General features: G+C 44.0%; 1 protein-coding gene across 2 annotated transcripts in view; it reads left to right on the top strand.

The window, feature by feature from the left end:
* Positions 1 to 22,119, top strand: part of sdccag8 (SHH signaling and ciliogenesis regulator sdccag8) — a 51,661-nt gene that overhangs the window by 9,976 nt on the left and 19,566 nt on the right. For both annotated transcript variants that reach the window (XM_083922615.1, XM_083922614.1), the window contains exons 13-14: positions 412 to 554; positions 18,137 to 18,264. In XM_083922615.1, coding sequence (XP_083778741.1) covers positions 412 to 554; positions 18,137 to 18,264 — 271 coding nt within the window. The remainder of the gene's footprint in view (positions 1 to 411; positions 555 to 18,136; positions 18,265 to 22,119) is intronic.

Genomic DNA, 22,119 nt, shown 5'->3' with positions numbered 1-22,119 from the left:
TTTAGTGGGTATTTAGTAAGCAGTCTCTATGTTTTGAGGAAAGTGTACTAAGGTGAAAGAAGCAAAATTAAGAACACCTTGAATATTTATTTCCACGATTCCAGACTGTCTGTCAGTGGAAATATTGACAAAATATTTAGTGCGAGGGAACTTCTGGTACACTTTTAAATGACACAGGGCTTATTAAGTATAGAACATATTAACTGCCCTGGTATTTCAAAACACAATTTTTCCGTTTGGAATCAAACTACTGTATTTAGTTTTATATGATTGGATGAGTTTCTTCAACTCAACCTGTAGGTTAAGGTTGCAATCAGCCTTAAATGTTTTGTTTGTGTGAGGACATAAGGTGGGTTGCTGTGAAAGATTTCCTCACCTCCTCTTGCCTCTCCTTCCATCTCTGCGGGACAGGAAGTGGAAAGGCTGAGCTCAGAGCTGGTTGGCTGTCGGCAGCATCTGGAGGCGGTCCAAAAGGATGGGAGCCAATGGCAGACCGAAGCCCTGAGCCTAGCAGAACAGCTGGCAAATGCCCAGCGCCAACTGCACCTCACCAGGTAGTACCTAATCCTATTATACATGCCACCACACTCACATACACACACACACACACACACACACACACACACACACACACACACACACACACACACACACACACACACACACACACACACACACATACACACACATACACACTCACACACAGCACTCCCCTCTGCCCAGCTCCTGCCCAACTCAGCCCAGTCCAGTTCAGACCAGCACACCAACTGTACCGCACCAGGTAACAGTTAATCCTATTACACAAACCACACACACACAAACACACATGCGCGCCGCTGTGCCATGGTCCCGGTACCAACTGGACCTCACCAGGTCACCTCTAATCCTGTTAAGCATGCCACAACATAATGAAACACACACACAAACGCACTGCCCACTCTGTGCTACCAGGCCAGTGCCCAGCCCAGCAACAGCTCCAGCAGAGCCAAAATGGCGCCTGAGCCTTTCTTCTGTCCCTGGCACAATTGTGCATGCGCGCAAACACACGCAAACACACACGCAAACACACACGCAAACACACACGCAAACACACACGCACACGCACACACACACACACACAGACCGATGGTCACTGGACAGCCTGGCCTCAGTGCCACCTGCCAGGGCCCTGCACCCGTTCTCACGACAGGTGCTACCGGCTCCCCTCCCTCAATATTCTCTCTTTCTATCTATTTCTGCATCTTTCTATCTTATCCTTTACCATGGTTTCATGTATCACTTCATCTGTTATTCTTCAATCATTCCACCCATCTATACATCTATCCATCTATCTTCTCTACCTGCAGCTTTTTTGTCTTCATGTCCTTAGCTGTCATTCCCTGCCATCCTTCACCTTTAATAAGTCCATGTGTTTTACCTCTGTCATCTTCTCTTTCTTTCCCATTATTCTTTCATCATCTCCTGTCCTCCTGCATTCCTCCTTTCCTTCCCTCTGTCCCTCCTGTCATCCACTGGCTGCTGTTCCCTTCCACACCATCCAATGCCAGCCCATGCCAGCCACCCAGGGCACTCTATCACCCCCGCTGCCCACAGCCGAGGTATCTGAAATGGGCACAGATGTGGTGGTTGTGCCCTGTGGTGCTGGAGGCTGCGGGATGCAAGTTTGTGTAATTTATGAGTGTGTATTTGTGTTTATGCCTGTCAGCTTGTGTGTGTGTTTATGCCTGTCAGCTTGTGTGTGTGTTTATGCCTGTCAGCTTGTGTGTGTGTGTGTGTGTGTGTGTGTGTGTGTGTGTGTGTGTGTGTGTGTGTGTGTGTGTGTGTGTGTGTGTGTGTGTGTGTGTGTGTGTGTGTGTGTGTGTGTGTGTGTGTGTGTGTGTGTGTGTGTGTGTGTGTGTGTGTGTGTGTGTGTGTGTGTGTGTGTGTGTGTGTGTGTGTGTGTGTGTGTGTGTGTGTGTGTGTGTGTCCGAACGTCCACTGCAGCTCCCGGGTTGATCTGTGTTTAAGTGTGTTTTCCTGTCAGCTGGCCAGTGTGTCAGCGCATGGCAGACTGTCATGGGATGAGGCAAGGTGTGTGTGTGTGCGCGCGCTCCAGCTGTGGAGAATGACATGCATATTGATGTGGCAACATGATGACTTTGACCTGTACTAGAGGAGCCACTGGACTAAACCATTTTACTGCCATGTGTGCATGAGAGAGTTTATAGTTTTATCTGTCCGCAGATGCATACTAGATGTTTGACAGCTGTTGACTTGGCTGAGCGTGTAGCCATTCAAATTCAATTTTGGTCATTAGCAGTAAAAGCCACTTTTGATACTGATTTAATATGTATTTCTTTTCCTCCAGTAGTGCATGAGAAGCATGTCCACATTTAGTATCACAAAATTACATTTAAGGAGCTTGAGCGTTTAAAAAGCAGTGCTCGACAGCAGTCATAAAAACTATAATTTCCCACAGTGATAAATAAAACAACATGTTCAGAAACATCTTATAAAGACCTGCACGTCTGTGTGAGAGCTTAAAACATACATATACATCTGCTATATGCTGTTATCATACGCTGACTTAAATTTATACCTACACTGCCAGCTGGACACATGTTGGAATACAAGCATTTTGTCAGACTATTAGCCCAAAAACCAAAGTCACATGTCATACCTGTCAAACTGGCACATATATACTACTTTATGTATTTATTATACTACTAATTATACTATATTTATACTACTTCTGTAATCCTGAAATTCACACATTCCCACCTGCTGTTGAGGGGCCAGACCTGATAATAGTTAGTGGCGTTGCATGGTATCACCAATAGCATCAAGCTACCTGATCTGAGGTGCTCTGATAAGGCTAATGACAGGACCTTTGCTTTTCGGGCTCCAATTCTTTGGAATAGCCTACATAAAAAAACTAAGACGTAAAAAAACCGACTTCCCTCTTTTAAATTAATGCTCAAGACCCACCTTTATGGTTTGGCCTTTTCTTAATTTTTATCTGTTACCATAACTGTTCTTTCTATGTACTATGTTTTCATTTGTGTCTGTTTGGTCTCCTGCTTTATTATACAGCTTACCTTCTCACCTCTGCATACCTGGCCGATTGCTAAGTGAAGCAGAAAGTTACAGCAATTGTTAGACGCAGCTTCCCAGTACAGACTAAGGGTGTGGGCGGAGGTAAATTTAGACGATGTTAGACCATCTCACAAGCACTTTCGTTCACACCTTCAGATATATAAAATACGTACTAATAACTTTTTAAGCTTTAGAGCTGCCACGGGTCATCACTGTATCATTTCCTGTGTTTTGCTCATCATTACGCTTAGGATTGTGAATCTCAAGACAGGAACAGGTCTTTTGAGTACACACTGAGGATTTTAGTTTCTATTCTCATCACTCACAGTTAAGCTGTCCAGCAGGCTTGTTTCCCAAAGCCCATTAAGTCTTTCCATCCATCTATTGATCCCTCCATGTCTGTTTTTAAAGATGGGGATGTAAAATATCTTTGAGATCTGTGCAGATGAAGGTGAGCAGCGTAGAAAGCAAGCATGAAACACAGATGCACACACCCACACACATCATCCACATATCACATATACACCTGCTGAGAATTGGTCACAGCCTTTGACCATCCTCAGGACAGATCTTATTAGTTCTTCTCCTTTTTTACTCAATTGTCATGTTCTCTGTTGCTTTTTTTTCTCATGCTGTTCCAAACAAAGCACATAAACCTCAAGCGGCTTTGTCTCTCTTTCTGTCGGTCCGTGGGCCTTCTGGGGTTATGCAGAGCTACATGTAGTTCATTCATAGTCATGCTTCTGTTTGCCCTCTCTTGTTGTGCACGACAGAGCCATGCAGGAGTCTTTGAAGCTGTAGCTGTAGTGGGCTGGTTTGTTTGACTATGTTTGTGTGAGTGTAAGAGTGTGAGATTCACAGTAGCAAGGCTGGAAGGCATTTGTATGACCAGCCTTGGAAGGCAGCTCTTTGATTCTCTCTCTGCAACTTGCCCGCTCTCCTCTTTCATTCTGTCCTCGTCTCGTGGCCCAAATGATCACAGCCCGTCTTCAAACGGGGGACATACTGTAAAGCACAGACAGCCTCTGTTTGATTTTTGATAGCCCTACCTTTCTTTCTGATAAACACATATGCACACACACACACACACACACACACACACACACACACACACACACACACACACACACACACACACACACACACACACACACACACACACATACATACAAACACAAACAAACCACACACAAACACTCACATTTGTTTGTACAACTGCATGGCTGCAAATGTGAACACTGATACGCACATCAGTCGAATCCACATGCCTGTACACACAGACTCACTCACACACAGATGCGTGCACGCATCCGGGGGTCCCATGGCGGCTGCTGCGGTGCGCTGCGCTCCAGGATTGGATCATCAGCCAGCTGTGAGTTGGACAGCACAGGATCTGTCCTAATCCCCGCCACTCTGTTCACATCGCCTCACATAGACACACACACACTCCAGTCCCAGCCCCAGCCCAGCAGAGGGCTTTACTAAGTTTGTTTTGTTTGTTTGCTCCTGTCTTTCTTTACTTTCTTTCTTTTCTTCCTTTCTTGTCTCCATCCAGACTTATCTCTTCCTGCGTAGTGATCACAGATCCCAAAGGCCACAATGAAAACTGCCCAGCATAACTTCTGCTTCAACACATGCCAGATAGGAATGAATGGATAGAGTGTGTGTGTGTGTTTGCATACGACCCCAAATCTTCCACCAGTTTCGTTATCCCCATGAAATCAAGCATCCATGTTTATGAGGGCGCTTGCTTCGAGCTGTCAATGGACAACGAGCAAAAATGACTTCAGTGAGTAAGTTTACTTTCTGTCACTTTCTCACTTAGAACTTCGGACTATGGATACATGGGCCAGCAAGTGTCTGACCATGACTTTCGGTATATGATTTGATATGCAACTATATGACACAAACACTTGGAAGGCAGGGGCCGCTGCTGGACTGATTACAATAAAACTTGGAGCCAGGATCAAGTTCTTTAACTTCCACATCTGGAAAAAAAAAATCATAGCAAGTATCTCACTATCCCCATCCTCATTCATATTTTAAGATGCTACAAATTTTATCAGGTAACAAGAAAGCCGTGGAGATGATACATCTTCTCGTTTCGTTGCACTGATGTAAATTGTCAGGTTTTAGAACATTGCAGACCTGCACATTGCAAGTAGTTTTATCCTGTCTCATCTGATTCTTTTGTCTGAACTGGGCTTTAGCAAGGAGGAGAACTGCTGACCTTAACTGAGGAGGTTTTCTACTTTCTCTCCTTTTATTTCCCTTTTTTTAAGCATTTTTCCTGATTCAAATGACAGAGAGTGTTGTATGCTGTACAGTTTGTAAAGTCCTTTGGGGCAAATTGTGATTTGTGATATCGGGCTGTCTGGACTTGACTACTGGGCGGTAGAACAATTTAAGGAACTCTTGAAGCTACACAGGATAGAGGGACCTGGAGACTCAAGGACAGCTTTTCCCATCTCTCTGGCGGAGATCACTGAAGTAGCCCTAAAGCTCGGGAGTGGAAAGGTGTTATGTTGGAAAGGAAAAATGAGCTTGGAAACCTCTACCCCATTGTAATGAAAGAAGCCAGATGAGGCGGTATAGACATGTGATCAAGATGCCTTACATAGGAGCTTTTCAGGACACTAGGGCAGACTACAACACCTGGGACCATGCTCACACTGAATTGTCACATGTGGTTAATTGTCATATCTACTTAAACACAGTTTGACTGAGTTAAGAGAGAAGAGTTGTGTCAGAGCAGGTGGCACCAATACTGAGCAAAATGCAGCCAAAACCTGATGAGGGATAATGCATTTATCAATATGGATAAAAGAGTGTGTAAAACAGACAGGTAAGCAGGTAGACAGAACTAGAAGAGAAGATAGAAAGTGTTTTTTGTGTGGTATAAGGCCACATTCTCCTTTCTATGACCCTGAAATCAGAAGATGGATGCTGAGAGGCGGAGAGATAAAAACTCCAGACCCACCGCTGTGACTCTTATACACAAAGTTCCCCAAACTCTATTAAACATGTCACGCTGCTGCTCTCTCTCTCTCCACCCAAACCTAGTTCTGTCTTTTTTTTCCCTCCCCTCAGTTGTAGATCGTGATAGCAAGGTCTGGAAAGGCGGTGAACAGAACTATGTATGTGTGTGTGTGTGTGTGTGTGTGTGAGGGCGGAGAAGTGTAAATGAGGAAGGTGAGGCAGCAGATGCCACGTCCCGCCAGAGGCTCGCTTTGAGCAGTGAGTTAAATCTGGGCGCGACAAAACTGCTGCAAACCAACTCGGCGGGAGGCCCTTGTCCAATCACGGCCCGGAATAAAAGGGCCGGGGCGCCACGCGGGCTGCAGTCGCTCAGGAGAGGTGGGGGCCGTAATGAACCTTCAAGCGCTGCCAGCGAGCGCACACACACACACACACACACGCACACACTTGAGCACAACATCTTTCTTTCTACCTGGCATTAACTACCACTGTCATCACACACACACAACCTCTACAGCAACTGTGTGCGCGAACACATGCATGAAGTATCCTTGTTGTGTGTGAATGTGTGTGTGTTTACTCATATGTGAGCGTGCGATTAGATGAGTCTGTGGGCATGCCTTTGTGCGAATGTTAAGTGTTGATACCTTTGGGCTACACCTGTGTCTGTGAAGTTTAATGTGTGTGTGTCTGTGTGACGGCAGCGGGGCAGTGCCAGGTATGAGGTTTGCTGTGTGTTTTTGTGTGCTTGCGTGTGTGTTTGTGCATGTGTGTGCTTGTCTGGTCGGCAGCCATGTTGTTGGGTAGCAGATGGCACCATGGTTGGCAGGGGAGGGGCTGCTTAGCACAACTAATCAGACAGTTACGGATAGGGCAGCTGGGAGGGCCGTTGGCCAGCCGTGTGTGTGTGTGTGCGTATGTGTGTGTACCACAGAGTGCCATGATGTTGACAGTGGTGGGCCCGTTGGCCCGGTGACGAGACCTTGCCGCGTTCTTCTCTCCTCGCTGTCGGAGTGCCCTCTCTGCCATCCTGCCTTCTCACCTCTCTCTCTCATTCACTCTCGCTGTCTCTCTCGCTCAATCTGTTGAGGCTTACTTAGTCTTTTATCTTTCTTTCAGCTTCTTTGACTCTCCTTTTCCTTTTGTCTTCCTGTCACACTGTCTTGCTGTCTTACTGTCTTACTCTGCTTCATCTTTCTTTGTCTGGTCTTTAATTATAAGTTAATCTCAGTTAATTTACATGACGTGACAGTAATTCAAACAGAATTGTCAAGCAGGGTACAAACAAATGGAAGTGGAAACTATTGTAATAGATTCTCTTGGGCAGGAACATGTCTTATATCGAGGCTTGTGCCTATTGGTGATCAGATCTTTTATCGACGACTGAAGGGATGATTGGCAATTGGTTTTTCCTATGCTGATATTAAGGCCACTTCAACTTACTTACTGTCAGAACTAAGATGAAATAATCTGTAGAATCAGCGTCCTACTGTGCATTAAGAACTGTTCCTGGCAAAGAAGCATGTCCTCCCGCTGAGCCCTGTTAATCAACACGAGTGAATTTGCCGTCCTTTTTACATGGATCTGACGCTTTTCCATATACCTGCTCACCAAAACTTAACTTCCTTCCAGTGTTGCACACATGTTTACATTGATAACGTAGGTCTGTTGCGTGTACGCTTGCTAAAAACACAAAGGATGACGAAATAGAGCCACAGACTTACAGTATTGTGCTTTTCCATCCCTTAGTGTATGAATCTTGTCTTTCACTCCGTTAGTGTCTAGTGTTACAACAAATACATCTAGCATAAGACATCTGAAAGCTACGTCTAGACCTTAGCTGGTTGTCAATTCAAGGACTATGCACATGTCTTGTTGTGTAGCTTTTTCAATTGCTTTTCAGCACAAAGGGTTAGGTTAGTTTTCAACATCAACACAACTGTTTATTTCTCAGTCTATACACAGTGTAAATGAAACGAGAGAATATTTTTACAGTATTCGTTTTCATTTACGTTTTCTAAGTCAAAGAAAAAATATCTGTGAAGCCTGGTTGCGTGGCGCTAATATTATTATAACGCCACGCTTTGGACCGATTCTTCCTCTCAGCCATGACTCCTTCTTGCTGCAAGTTTCCAGAAGCGTAGACGCTGTTTGTTTGACATTGTTGTTTATCAATGCGTAAGTAAAAGTAAAAACATGCCGGCACTGATACAACAAATTTCTAAGCTTGGAGTCATACAATTCCAGTTCTCAACTGGAACAGGTTTTCGATTCCCATCCCTAGTTATCGCATATGCGTTATTTATTTATTGGTTGGTTGATTGCTTGATTCCTCGATCAAACATCGAAGTCCGAACAAATATTATTTCTCTGTACAAATGTTCCACAAAGGTGTTCAAGCATTCATAGGAACCCACAAAAAATCTGAAAATCTGTGCTTGGTGTGAAACGACCTTTAATCTGACTGGATATTCAGTCAGCTAGTTTTAAATCCATTTCAGCTCTGCCCATCTTTCTCTTTATATTTTTCTTTCTCTTTATGTAGTCTTCTTCTTCCTCTACTATTCCCGCATGCAGGCCAGGTAGTAAAAGTAGATAGCTGTGTGGAGACCAGTTTTCTCTGTCTCTCTTTGCTGCTCCTTCCATCCTTCCATCCATCATCCCTCTGTGTCTTGCAGGAAATAAATGACCCCTGAGCCTTGTGAGGATGCCTCGCTTACTCTAACTCTGGAATCAAACTGCACAAGCTCATTTGCACTAGAAATATCATAAAGGCTAAATTGTAGATGCTATAAATTCAGCATTGGAAAATCACACACGATAAGTACCAGAATTATTAAGCAGAGCTATAATCCGTCCATCCTGCGGGGCTGGGAATGGATCGAATAGACAGATCGCTGACTGGGAGACCTCAGGCAAGATGGAGGCAAATCTGTCGGCTACAAATGTTGTCACCCCAGCCAACTGTGCCCTGGGACACTGGCCTACATACAGACACTACTGCTAGAGGACAGAGTAGGAGAGAACCAGCCCTCTGCCATCCACCCACCATCCACTCTTCACCTCACTTATGCTCATCATTTCTTGCCTCGGAGTTCTTGCCTGATGGGTTTTGGAATTTCTTAAAACACACTGGAAAGTCTTCAGGAAAACCTGTGTTTGTTTTTTTTTAAGTGTCGTTTAGCGTTAGTTTCTTTTTTAGACAACTGCACTGTTTTTTAATGAGTGCTGTGTGTGTGTGTGTGTGTGTGTGTGTGTGTGTGTGTGTGTGTGTGTGTGTGTGTGTGTGTGTGTGTGTGTGTGTGTGTGTGTGTGTGTGTGTGTGTGTGTGTGTGTGTGTGTGTGTGTGTGTGTGTGTGTGTGTGTGTGTGTGTGTGTGTGTGTGTGTGTGTGTGTGTGTGTGTGTGTGTCTCATCTGGTCAACCTTGTGCCTTCACACACCCCTGCTGTGAGGGTGGTGCCACCAGTGACTTTACACTGTGCCCACTGCCCAGTAGGCACAGCTTTCATCCAACATGACAGAACCCGTCCCCGCTCTTCCTTTCCCCTCATTTCTCTCTTTTACCTCTGTCACCCTCTTTTACCTGATTGATCTATGCTTTTATATTTTCATCCTCTTCATTTTTATCCTTCATATAGCTGCTCTTTGTTCTCTTTTTTCTCTTGACTTCAATCCATCCCTTTCTTTCTGTTGCCCTTTGTGGGCACCGCAGTGCCAAACAGTGGCTCACAGGTAGCAGGGCAGTGTCCCCATCAGTAGATTGTATGGGGAGAGGATTACAAAGAGAGGAGTAAGAGATAGGAGGGAGGAGGGGATTCGATGTAGCAGCTGAGTGGAGATATTCTGGGAGATACAGAAGGAAGAATACTGGAAGGGAAGAGAGTGGCGATGAGGAAAGGAGGGCATCGTATAATGGGAGAAGACAGCAGGGAGCTCCCTCAAACTCCTCCACCAGCACTGGATGTGAGACTTCGCCTGCAGATATTAATATAATACTTTATTTGAAATCAATCAGAACTGCTCCATTGCAGTTGTATGACTTATGAAAGGAACCTCCAAGAAAATAAATACATTGCAGACAGATCGAGAGTTTAGTATGGTTTGAATATGCATGGATTCTCATACAATGCATTGCAAACAGGAATGAATGCTAATTTTGTTTTGTTTATGGTGTAATAATTACCATTAGAGTTGCTAAAATGAAAGGCAGTCCCCATAGGTTGTGATTTATAATATCACAAGTGTTTTGAAAGAGAAGAACATACTTTCAAAGGACGATTGCTGCATTGTTATTTACTTAGTTTGCTTGTATTTAATACACGTGGTGAAAATGCCAAAAACGCCAAAGCTATATTTATGCATATCGATGTCCTGCTTGTTCCAAACAAAGCGCTGTGTGATGCAGGTTGAAAGACACATTGACACGACCCTGACAGTAGCGCTGTTTGGTGCATTCTGTTAGCAAGGAGATATAAGCAAAGACGCAGGCGATTAAGCAGGGTGAAGATGACACTGAGGCTGCGGATGGAAAGAGGTAAAAATAGATAAAGGTAGTTGAGGTTGAAAGAAAAGACAACATATGGAAGTTGTGGGGAGAAGAGGGTTTAGGAGAATACAGAGGAAGTTTTGAATGCAGAGAGAAGTGAGAGGATGACAGAGGAGGCAAAGGGGAGCAGAGGAGAAAAGCAGTGAGGCTGGCGATGGTGTGTATATGAAGGCGGGCACCGGATGGCCACAAGACCCCCTACAGTTCCATCTCCAGCCCTTGTCCCCCCCAGTGTGTTTAAAAAAAGCCTCTTTGTTTTCCACCTCAATGGCTCCCTCACTGGGCATCTGATCTAATGGCCCTGGAGCGAGGAGAGGAGTTTGCAGCGGGTGTAGGAGAAATGAGGAAAATAGGTGAGGATCTAAGAATATAATAGAGGAGTTCAGTGAAGATTGCTTGGGTGGGTAATGAGCGATAGATGGCACATGTTACTTCCTGCCAGTTGCCCTCAAGCTTATAAGTGGGCAGGAAGGGTGAGGGGAGTTTGAACGACTGAGGTTGTGTGTGTTTTCTCCGGTGTGAGCTCAATCCACCTGTGTTGGAATTCACTTCACACCGGAGAAAACACTCCACATGGCACACATTTTTAGTTTTCACACCTTTCTCTTCTTACTTCTGTTTTAACTCATGTGAAACTCTGTCATTTCTCATTTGTACGTCTCTTAGAAAATCATATGTGTATCGGATGCAGGTTAAATATTTTAACATAAATTAGAAGTGTACACAAATAAACTTGCCAAATGTTTTTCTATTTTTTGTAATTATTTCCTTCACTAATCCCACATTTGTTTTATTACAGTTGACATTTATGCTATCAAATTCATATAAACATGTTCACTTTATCAAATATCTAATCAGACGTAACTTAAATCTATTATCCTGATTGAAATAATTAATACTAGCCAGTAATTTACCTTCTCCGCTGAAATTGAGCCGACCCTCAGCCCTGCCACATATGCTACCCACAACTATTTCTGTAGGGCACAGATTTGACACTCGCGTTGAGTCCTGGGTTTGTGGATTGGGTCAGTATGGGGGCATATTGTACGTATGCTGTGTGTTTATTTTTAAAAATCACAGATGCCTGCGCTGCCAGGCCGCTCTTCCTGTGTTATCAGTCATCTGTGCCAATTAATACTTTTAAACTTCTCTCGCTCTGTTTTGTGAGCAGATAGAGGATGACAGAGGCCAATCATCAGCTAATTACTTGAATCTAAAGCTGACGTTTTCCTCTGAGGGAATGTGTGCTGCAACAGCAAATGTTTGTTCCTGTGAGGGTCGTGCATGTGTAGCTGTCTGTGTGGACATGTGTGTCTTCATGTGTGTATTCATAGGCAAACAAGAGTGAAAGATTAAAGATGTGCATGTTTAAAGAGAGTTATTGTCCATACTTATGCACATGTGTGTGTGTGTATCGGAGGGGGAGGGCAATTTAGATTTTTTTTTGCTAATTTAACAGTTGCAGTTTTTTGTTTTTCCGCCACGATTGGTTTGCCGCTGACCTTGGTGGCAGCAGGGGGGCTTCAGCGCTCCTTGAAGAAGAAAAGAGGCTTGGGCCGTTCGCTGTAAACAAAGTTGACTCGCCGACAGATGGATTGAATGACAGAGAGGCTAACTGAGCCAGGAACGGGCCTGGCAGCATTGCACTGAGCAGAGAAAGAGAGAGAGAGAGAGAGAGAGAGAGCGAGAGAGAGAGATAAAGGGGGAGGGGGGAGAGGGGAAAAGAGAGAAGAGGTGGCCAACAGGAGAGGAGGTGTGAACAGGTGCAGGGCCGCTGAAGGAAGAACCAGCAGATGGAGAGAGACACAGCCAGTTTAGTTACAGGAAAAAAAAGGGTGGGAGGGAAAAGAGGAGGGAGATGGGAGAGATGGAAGCAGCAGAAAAAAGGATCGGAGCAGAGATGAGGATGCTGTAGACGGATAGATGGGCAGATAGTTGGAAAAAGATGGGCCGGGAACGGAGGGAAGGAGTGGCGAGGCTGCATCAGGCTTCTTCTGTGTTTGATGTGTTTGTTTAATAAAGTAGAGCAGCAGCAGAAGAGAGGAAGGGAGCGGGTGTCGGAAGAAAAATGTGGGAGCAGAGTGATTGACTCACATCACCCTGAGGTTTAATAAAAATGTGCTAAAACACATTGAGGTGCGTGTGAGAGGAAATTGTGTGACACTGCTGTTACACGAAACAATTCAGATGTTTATTGTACACCGCATCAGCGATACGCAGCGCAGCAAATGTTCAATATGTCACTTTATTTTCTCTGCGGCGCACTCATCCTTTGTTGGCAGTATCGGTTAGATAGGCCTCCACAAGGCCCGTGCTTCACCGTCTCTCAGTCGCACACATAAACAAGCCCACTCACACAAATTAGCTGTCGCAGTTCTGCGTATCAAACTGTTGAATATTAATGAAGTCTGATTGATGCAGTCTATCATGAATAGACCACTGGAATTCCTCCACAAAAATGAATGAGTACGACTATCGCCATTTTGAGCTGTTGAGCAAATAGTTAACAGTTGTCATTTTATAGTACAGCGTCAGTGCATTTGAGTACATCAAGTCTAATCAGATCATTGTTTGAGCTGCAGGTGGAAATGTGAGGGAATGAATAAATATATTTAAATCTATGTATTTAATGTGTCTATTTAATTTCAAATGTATAAAAATACAAGTCAGAGATCATTAATTTCCTTTTTTTGTTGACACTGATAAATAGATCTGAGTTACAAGTGTGATATATGACAGGCAATACACAAATCAGCCATTGTCTGATGATGAAAATAACATTCAAAACACTAAATCAAAAATTTCTTATGGTATTTCAGTTGTGTGGAAAATTGCCATGCGTGTACGTATTGGTACACGTGGCCCTCTGTGACAGAAATGGTATTTTTCTCCTCTTAATTCTCCATCTCCTCCTCAACTCTCTCTTACGAACAACGCTTGTGTGTTTACATGTTTGTGCTATAGGCTGGGTTCACAATCTGTTCACCTGTATGTTAATTTCACACCTGTTCTGTTTTGCAAAACAGAAACGTCTTTGGGCGTAAATATGAATATTCAGTGATTTGATAGATTGTTCTCTTTTAGTTTGAGACAATATTTATCTTTACTTTGTTTTTTGTGACTGAATGCTTCCCAAAAGTAACTCAAGTTTCGAGCTTTATCAGTCTCGCTAATGTTTCAGCAACACGTAGTCATATATATTCTCTAATTTCCGTTTGTGTGTTCATACTGTTTGACCTCACTTTGTGTGTTTCTGGACGATATTGTGTTTATTGGGAGAGAGCATAGTCTCTTTCACTTTAGTCCAAACAGCGGTCAGTGGTGTCTGGTGTTGGCGAATGTCTCCAATTTCTCCAAGTCAACCGTCTGACTCCAATTTGTGCTCGTTCTCTGATAAACCACGGCATTTGGTGGTTCTGGCGTGGGATGCCGGCTGCACCATGGGGTGCTGCAAACTCCGTGCTTGGTCAGGCCCTGGCACCCCACATCTAATGGGCAACAGCTTGAATAGTGCCCACTTAGGCAGGCAGTGCAGCCTGGGCCCCCTCTTCTTCCTCGCCGCTCCAGCCAGCTAGCCAGCCAGCCACCGCCTCTGCCACCTCCCACTTACCCAGCAGCCACTGTACCTGGCTGCAACCCCAGAGCTATTCCAGCCTACCTTAGGCCCCTGGCCCATGCAGCTCTCGCCATACTTATCAAGCTGTCCTACAGTGCATCAGGCCAGGCATATACAAACAGGCCCAGCTATCCGCTAACTGAACATTCAGTCTATTGCCTCCAAGGCCCAAACAAGAGTTCCTGCCACAGGCAGCAACCCAGAGTCCATTCACCAATTAGCTGGAAGGCAGATTATTGTCCAGGGAGAATTATCCAGCTCCAGCCCCACATATTCAGCCTCTGCTCCACCAGCCGCCCTTAACTCGCTCCAGGGCTTGGCTCTCCACTGACATTTCTCCTTTGCTTTCTTTTTTATGCTTTAATTTGACAGTGCTCACTAGCAGCCATTTTGTGACAAAAATTTGCAAGTAAACACGTCGCATTTGAATGGGGATACAAAATGGCGCAGGGAAAAGAACCTCATAACTTAAGGCGAGCTCCGACAACAGGAGTTTTGGGTCGGTTTATCCCAGATTCCCCCTTCTTGACAAGTGGGGATCTGGTCCAGGGTCTTGGTCAGTACCGATGTTCGGCCCAGGTTATCTGATAATGTGAAGAGTGTACAGACCAAGTCTTTTAGCTCCCTCTGACTTCAGTTTCTGCCTTGAAATTCCCTCCTTATGGTTGTCCCCAGAAATGAGGTACCTGAGTCTGTTCTGCTCTGTTGTGTACAACTTAAAGAGGTTATACTTAAAACCAAGCTGATGCCAAATGTGTAGCTCTGTGTTTTTGCTTTTCTGTCTGTTTTTCATCGCTCTCCTCTTCCTCACCAACACCACACTATTGCTGACTGCTGGAACTTTCTGGCGATCTGTCTGATGCTAATTGGTGGGTAAACAGGTCTGGTGTGAGTGTCTCCCCCCCGCACAATCGCACGCAAACACACACACACACACACACAGGCATACGCAAATACACACGGCCCCCTGGAACCTCTTGCAGGACCAAATGGCTGGCAACGCCTGCCCGCCATCTCCCGCTGAGCCCTGGTGTGCGCTTTGGTGGCTCAGGCTGCTGTTCAAGCCCAGCGGGGGTTCATTCACTCTCACATATACACGCACACACTCATACGAGTACAGACACACACAGTCTCCTTGTGTCCCCTGCACACCCGCCACCCGCTTTCACACCCCAGACAGCAGGACAGCAGGAGAACACACACACACACACACACGAAGGAACAGACAGACGCGGTCACTTTAGAGATGCAGGCCAAGCGCCGTAGGGGAGAAAAGTTTTCACTTAAACGGGAGAATTCTCTCTTCATTAGCGCCTTTGGACTTCAGGAAGAGTTCTGTTTATTTGTTCATTTTTTCCAGTCTTTGTAGTTTTTCTTTTCTTTCCTTCTTTGTCTGTTCCTCTGTTGTTTGGGTACATTTGGACTAAGCTGAGTTAGAAAGTTTGGTTCAAACAGGAGTAAAATGCAGTGTTGTTCAAAGCCAGCAGAGATAAGCACCTTAGTTTGCATTTTACCTGCACGAGTTTGATAATGAGACGATCAAAAGTGGAGATTGACACCAAATGTGTCAGCTAGTGGGCTTTCCTGTCGTAAGTCATACAATTATTCAAAGGTAGACCTTGAATCACTACAGTCCTCTTGTAAAAAGAAGTGATCGATCGACCGATGTTACGTTGCTGTAGTGTTATATGTGTTTTTTATGAGAAATAAACCGGTGTTTTTCTCATTTACTTTGGCTCAATCCTTGACTGTGAATAATGTTCTTCAAAACAATAAGTTAGAATCTACAGATTTGAATTCCTTCTCATTTATTCAGGCAAATTGCACATGTTTTGTCTCATGTGTGCAAAAGATTAAGTACAATTGACTTCAATCTGCACAAAACCACTAGATCATGGCTCACTGAACCGATGAGGGGAGTCTCAGTGAAATAGTCACCCATTTACTCGTCACAACCTTATTTCATCATTTGAGCACACGCAAAATGATCCAGGCTGTATTACTTTACATGAAAGATCTGAGGTGAAATTTATAACACAGGCACCACATTGCTACACAAACAAACATACCTGCACTACAGTATTGTACAGTAATGGCTTTCCGCCATCAGCTTTTTACCTGTTTAATCTGGAATCTCAAATGCTCAGTGCGATACGCAAAAGCGTCGAGCTACACACAAAAAACAAAAAAAGATTTGTATAGAAGAAATGTTTTCAGGGTTGACTGCCATGGAGAAAAAACATCTACACATTTTGACCTGTATGGCTCACATGATGACTAAACAACCCTTCACTTTGGTGTCAGTTTCTGTATTGATTTTAAAATCCATTCACTTCATGGCACCGACATATGTCTTGTATGAACCAGTACGGCCCCTCAGGTCTTTCCAGCACTAAGTGTAGCCATCATGCTCCGAACCGCTGGACCAGTCTACGTTTACCAGTTGAATTTTTTACACGTAAACTTAAAACCTACCTTTTTAGTCAGGCATTTGATTAAAAATGGTTTATAGAATTGTTATATATATATACATATAACTTTAAATCTATTTTATTATTTACTTTTTATTCTATCATTGTCTTGTCTCATCTATCTCTATTTCATTTTTTTGCTATAGCTTTAAACATTTATTTTGTTTTATTACCTCACATGTATTGGTCTCTAGCTGGTAATTGGTAATTTGATTTTGTCTTTTTTTATGGTCTACATGTCATGTATTCTGTATTGCCAGTCACCTGTGAAGCACTTTGAACTGCACTAACCGGTTTTAAAGGTGTGATACAAATAGAGCATGTTTGATTGAAGCCATAGAGTTGTTGTGTCCCATGAAACAATTGTGACAGCTGCACTTACAGAGCCCAAATGAGACTGATCTTTTCTTTTTATGCTCTAGCAAGAGTGTGCTATGTAATGGACCATTGTATCTGTGTGAGTGCAAGTGTGTGTTTTGCAGCTGCAGTATCACTCAGGGGTCTTAAAGCCGACAGTGGCCTGACACTTTTAGACCTCTACCCCCCCCCCCCCCCCCGTTTCTCGTTTGTACGGTGTGTGATCTGCTCCTGCTTTCTCTCTCACCTCTGTGTTCATCTATAATCTGACTTTTTGCTGCTGATCCTAACTGATTAATTCTAAACAAGTTGCTGTTTTTGTGACTGATAACCATTTTAACTCCCTGAGCAAATTAAAGGCAATTCACATCACGTTTGAGCCTCTTCCACACATGCGCTGCAGACCTAAAAATATCCAGACATTACCTGACAGAGCTGTATGTGCGAATGCAAATATCCAAGTTGGATCGGACATCAGACAGACTTTAATCTGCCAGCTCACAAATGCAAAGTCTGTGTAATGTCTAATTGAGCTCATGTGTGAATAGAGCAGGTAACTGTCTGGATTATTCACAGCGAGCAAGTGGGCGTCCTAATGACATTTTTGTTATGTGGCAAGTGTAAAAATCATTAGAAAACAAACATCCAAGGGTGAAGAAGATTTACATGAAGACGCCAAGGGAAATGTCGTAACTGGAGAGACGATGGCTGTCGTGCTAAATTTAATTGACATGTACAGTATCAATTTTTTGTAAAACAAACCTGTCACGGTCAGTTTAAAAACACACCAAACACTAAATTTTCAATACACCTTTAATGTACATGGTAAAAGAAATTATATGTTTAAGATAGAAATTGTGCCTACAGCATTTTCATGCTCCACCACAAAGCAGAAGATGAGTAATCAGCTGAAGCACGGACAAACATTTGGAACAACACTAGTTTTCACACTGTACTGTAGCTAACCGGGTTATGCGGTGAAATGGTATCTCTAGTTAACAACCATGCTATTTCGAAATTTCATTTTTTCTTTTTATTATAAGAAGGTTTTGGTTTAAATGGTCCTTTAACACCCTGGTCCTTTTCCCCAGACAGGACAGAGAGAGTGCAGAACGCGCTCATGAGGAGAAAATGGCGTCAGCAACTCTTTCAGCGCGGGACAGGGAGAGAGAGCTGGCTGTGTTGCTGGAGCGATCAGAGGCTCAACACCAGCGGAGAGGTCAGTGCTTCCACTAACAGTCTCCTCCCACCTTACCGACTCAATCAGATATATGTGACCTGTTTCTTCAAAGATATCCGCTCTTCAAAACCCCATCTTTCCCTTCCCCTCCATGTTTTTCTTATCAAAGGAAAGCCTTTTAGTTTAAAGTCTTTTGTGGGGGGAACCTCCAGTGCTAAAAACAGGAAGGCGACGCTGAAGGGCCTAAAACTGCAGTTCCTTGAGTGGCCACTTGAGTGAGTCAATCTCTGTAGACCCCCATTCCTAATTTTACAGCACAAATGAACAACCTTTTACAAAAAAACGTTCATTTCTCTGAAGCTGTACAGGGGGTGAATTTTGATACAACTCACCTGTTTAAATCATCTTAAGGCTTAAAATGATGTATAATTAAGGGCGTGCCGCTTTGAGTAACAGTTGGGTGCCATCACAGGAGATCAGGCTTCATTCGGCCTGCCTCTGCTCCATCCACGCTCCACATCTTTGCCTATTTTTGGATTACTTGGGAGTCTGTGACCAGATGCAGCTGCATTGTGTTTCAGTTGTACCACAGCTCTGTCGCAGTTCAGATGTTCACAAGAAACTTTTGAGAGGCAGGTTGTTTTCATTTGGTCTGTCCTTCAGCGGCTCCATCTGTTACCAGCCGCGACACTATTGCTGATATTGTTTTTACCTTGGGAGCCTGTGTGTCATCATGGCAGACTGTGGTCCTACTAGAGGGGATGACACGTAGCAAAGGGCCGCAGGTCATATTCAGACCTGAGCCTACAGTGCCTATAGAAAGTCCTGATACCCTTTTGAAATAGTCACTTTTTTGTTTTACAGCCTGAAATGATAATACCAAAAAATATTTTTCCTTACAATATTCAAGTGTTTTTTTTTTCTTCAAAATTCCTGAAAATCAATTAAAAAAAAATGAAAAACTACAATAGCAGGGTTGGAAAAGTGATGACTCCCCAGATGTAATACTTTGTGGAGGCATCTTTTGCTTTAATTACTGCCATCTGTCTGTTTGGATTTGTCTCTACCAGCTTTGTGCACCTACATTGGGAACTATTTCCCCATTCTTCCTGCAGGACTGTTCAGTCCAAAAAGTTACATTTTGGTCTCATCTGACCATATAACCTTTTGCCAAATGATTTATAATCTATCCACAACTTTATCCCAGAGCTCTTTCGAAGGCATCTTTCCAACCATGGTTAAATAATCAAAAACATCACAATTGATTTCAGGCCAATTAACTTGGCGTGTAATCTGGAAGGAAATTGGTTATCCCCGAGAATGTTTATAATGGTTATTCTGAATGTACTCATCACTTTTCCAACCCTGCTATTCTAATTTTTAATTTTTTTAATTCATTTTCAGAAATTTTGAAAAAAAAAATTCACCGGAGTATGAATGGCATGGCAAAATGTGTAAAAGTGACTTTTAAAAGGGTATCATGACTTTCTTGAGGCACTGTATATGGGGCACACCCCAACATTTTAGTTTAACAAGGGTTTAGGATTTGGAGCTCATGTGATAACGAAACTTTAGGACTGTACTTATTTTAATGACTACGCAACATGCTGTCTTATCGTCATCGTCTGTCTGTATTTCCTGAATAGTTTGCATTCACAAAAGGAAAATGATGGCTTTCCTTCTTCTGCTATACATATTCTGGAGAAGAAGAGACATAAACAAACAGGGAAATGTAGTTTTGCTGACAACCAATAACTGATGAAATGCATCTTTAAATGTTAGATGAATGTCATTTGACAATAGAAGTTAGCATTTCTGTACATTCACGAGTGAATTTTACTCTTCAGAGACGCTCCAGTCATGCGTCTAGTATCTGTTGGCCCACCAGGTAGAACAGCCGCACATAGTGTCTGTGATGGAGCCAAGTCAGGCAAACATTGGGGGGGGGGGGGGTGTCAGACTCCCCAAAGGGCAGCATTAAAGAGTTTCAGTAGAGAGACGCAAACATTTGAGAAAATCTCTACATAGCCACACAGCAGCAAGTCCTCACATTTGTTTATTCAGTAGAGTTACTGTAGGCCACTGCGGTATACAAGCATATTAGTTGTCATACACAGAGGGGATGGTGATGTGTGTGTGTGTGTGTGTGTGTGTGTGTGTGTGTGGGGGGGGGGCAGAACAAAGCAGGACTAAATAGGATGGAGCACACTGAGTCAGGATATTCAGAACTGCAAGGAGCAAAACAGCAGAGTTAATCAGGGTCAGCTACAGAATTGCAGCGCTTGAGCTGGGAAGGGTTTCAGTCTCTTCCTCAAGGACACTTCAGCAGGGTGGATCTTTGCTGGAACAGGGTCTTGAACCTGCATCTTCCAGTTGAAGGATGGTTTTCCTTCTTACTGTGCCACCGTGCTCCCCACCAAGACAACATGGCCAGAGTGGGAGGGGACGGACAGGAAGGAAGGAGCACAAAACAGCTGAAGTGACCTCAAAAGAGCAGAACAGAAGCCATAAGAGGAGAAGAGAGAATAGCAGGGGCAGAGCAGAGGGAAGGTGACGGGAGCAGAGCAGAGAGACCCGGCTCAGAGCTCCCTGTCTGTCTGCACAGCAGAGCTGCTGCTGCTAGCACATCTGTTGCACCATCTGTATCCCCCCCTCCCACCCACCACCCACCCTCAACTACTCTCTCTCTTCTCTCCCTCCCTTCTCCAATCTTTTTATTTACCTGTGGTTCCCTTCAACAACCGGGGAGCCTGCTGGTACACAGAACAAAGATGGAGGGTACAGAGGGAGGAATGGATAGAGGGAGGGGTGGGGAGGGGGGGAAACAAAGGGTTTGTTTCTGGCGCATATCGGCAGCACACATGTTGTCTAAAGAGAGCTGACATCAGAGCACAGCAGGAAATGTGGATGGGGAGGGGATGGAGGGGTGGACGTCCTTTAGTAGCTCGCATCACTTCCTCTCCCCGTGCAACCCAACAGACGAGCTGGATAATTAGCTTTCTTTCTCTCCAAATCCCGCCTCTCTGTCCATCCGTTTGTCCTTCCTTCCATCCATCCGTCCCCCCTCTCCCTTCTTCTCCACTCCTTCCCACCTTTTTTCAGATTTTTTTTTTTTATGTTTCTTTTTTGAGTAAATGCGTACAGAGCAGCCTCTAGATGATATCAGATATTTGTTTCTCTCCATCCCTCCCTCCCTGCCACGCTTCTTCTCTCCATCCCTCCCTCCCTCATTTTTTCTCTGTTTGTTTCCAGTGCCAGTTCTGCTGTGTTTCTGTGTCCCAGGGTTCTTTTTGGCCTACGCATGGCCAGACGCATTCAAAGCCTGTTCAGCTAATTAGCATTCTTCATGCAACTTTTCCAGCACTGACCAAACTTTGTTTGAGTGTATGTGTGTGTGTGCGCACGTCTGTGAGTTAGTGTAGTTCAGTTTCATGCTCTATAGCATCCTATTTCTGCCCTCCATGCATTATTTGTGGCAGTGATCTGGGGACAGAGGCTGTATAGAGTGGAAATAAAGGTGAGTGGTAACTCACTTTAGAGGCACAATGTGCAGCCGGTAATACGTGAATAATATTACGTGAAACATCAGCAAGCATTGGCCTTTACACCTTTCCCATTCATAATTTACTCCTTTGTATATTTTAATAGCATTTCTGTAGAGAAAGAAGAAGAGAGGAATTAAATTTCAGCCTGCAGGTAAAAGGTATCCCCCATCATGGCTCTTCTTCTACTGTTTTCCCTCCATCTCTTTCTTTCCCTCCCAATATCTGCTGCATGCAAAAAAAATAAGTGTGAGCTACTTTTCAAAGACTGCGAGTCCTTGGTGTTTTTGGTTTCGGTTGACTGTAACAGAATGCCGGAGCAGGTGGATCATTCCCTCAATCCAAACGGCAG

This window comes from Echiichthys vipera, assembly GCF_963691815.1.
Source record: "Echiichthys vipera genome assembly, chromosome: 11".
Taxonomy (NCBI): Eukaryota; Metazoa; Chordata; class Actinopteri; order Perciformes; family Trachinidae; genus Echiichthys; species Echiichthys vipera.
Note: the sequence above shows the minus strand (reverse complement) of the source record. Positions and strands in the feature narration are given on the sequence as shown.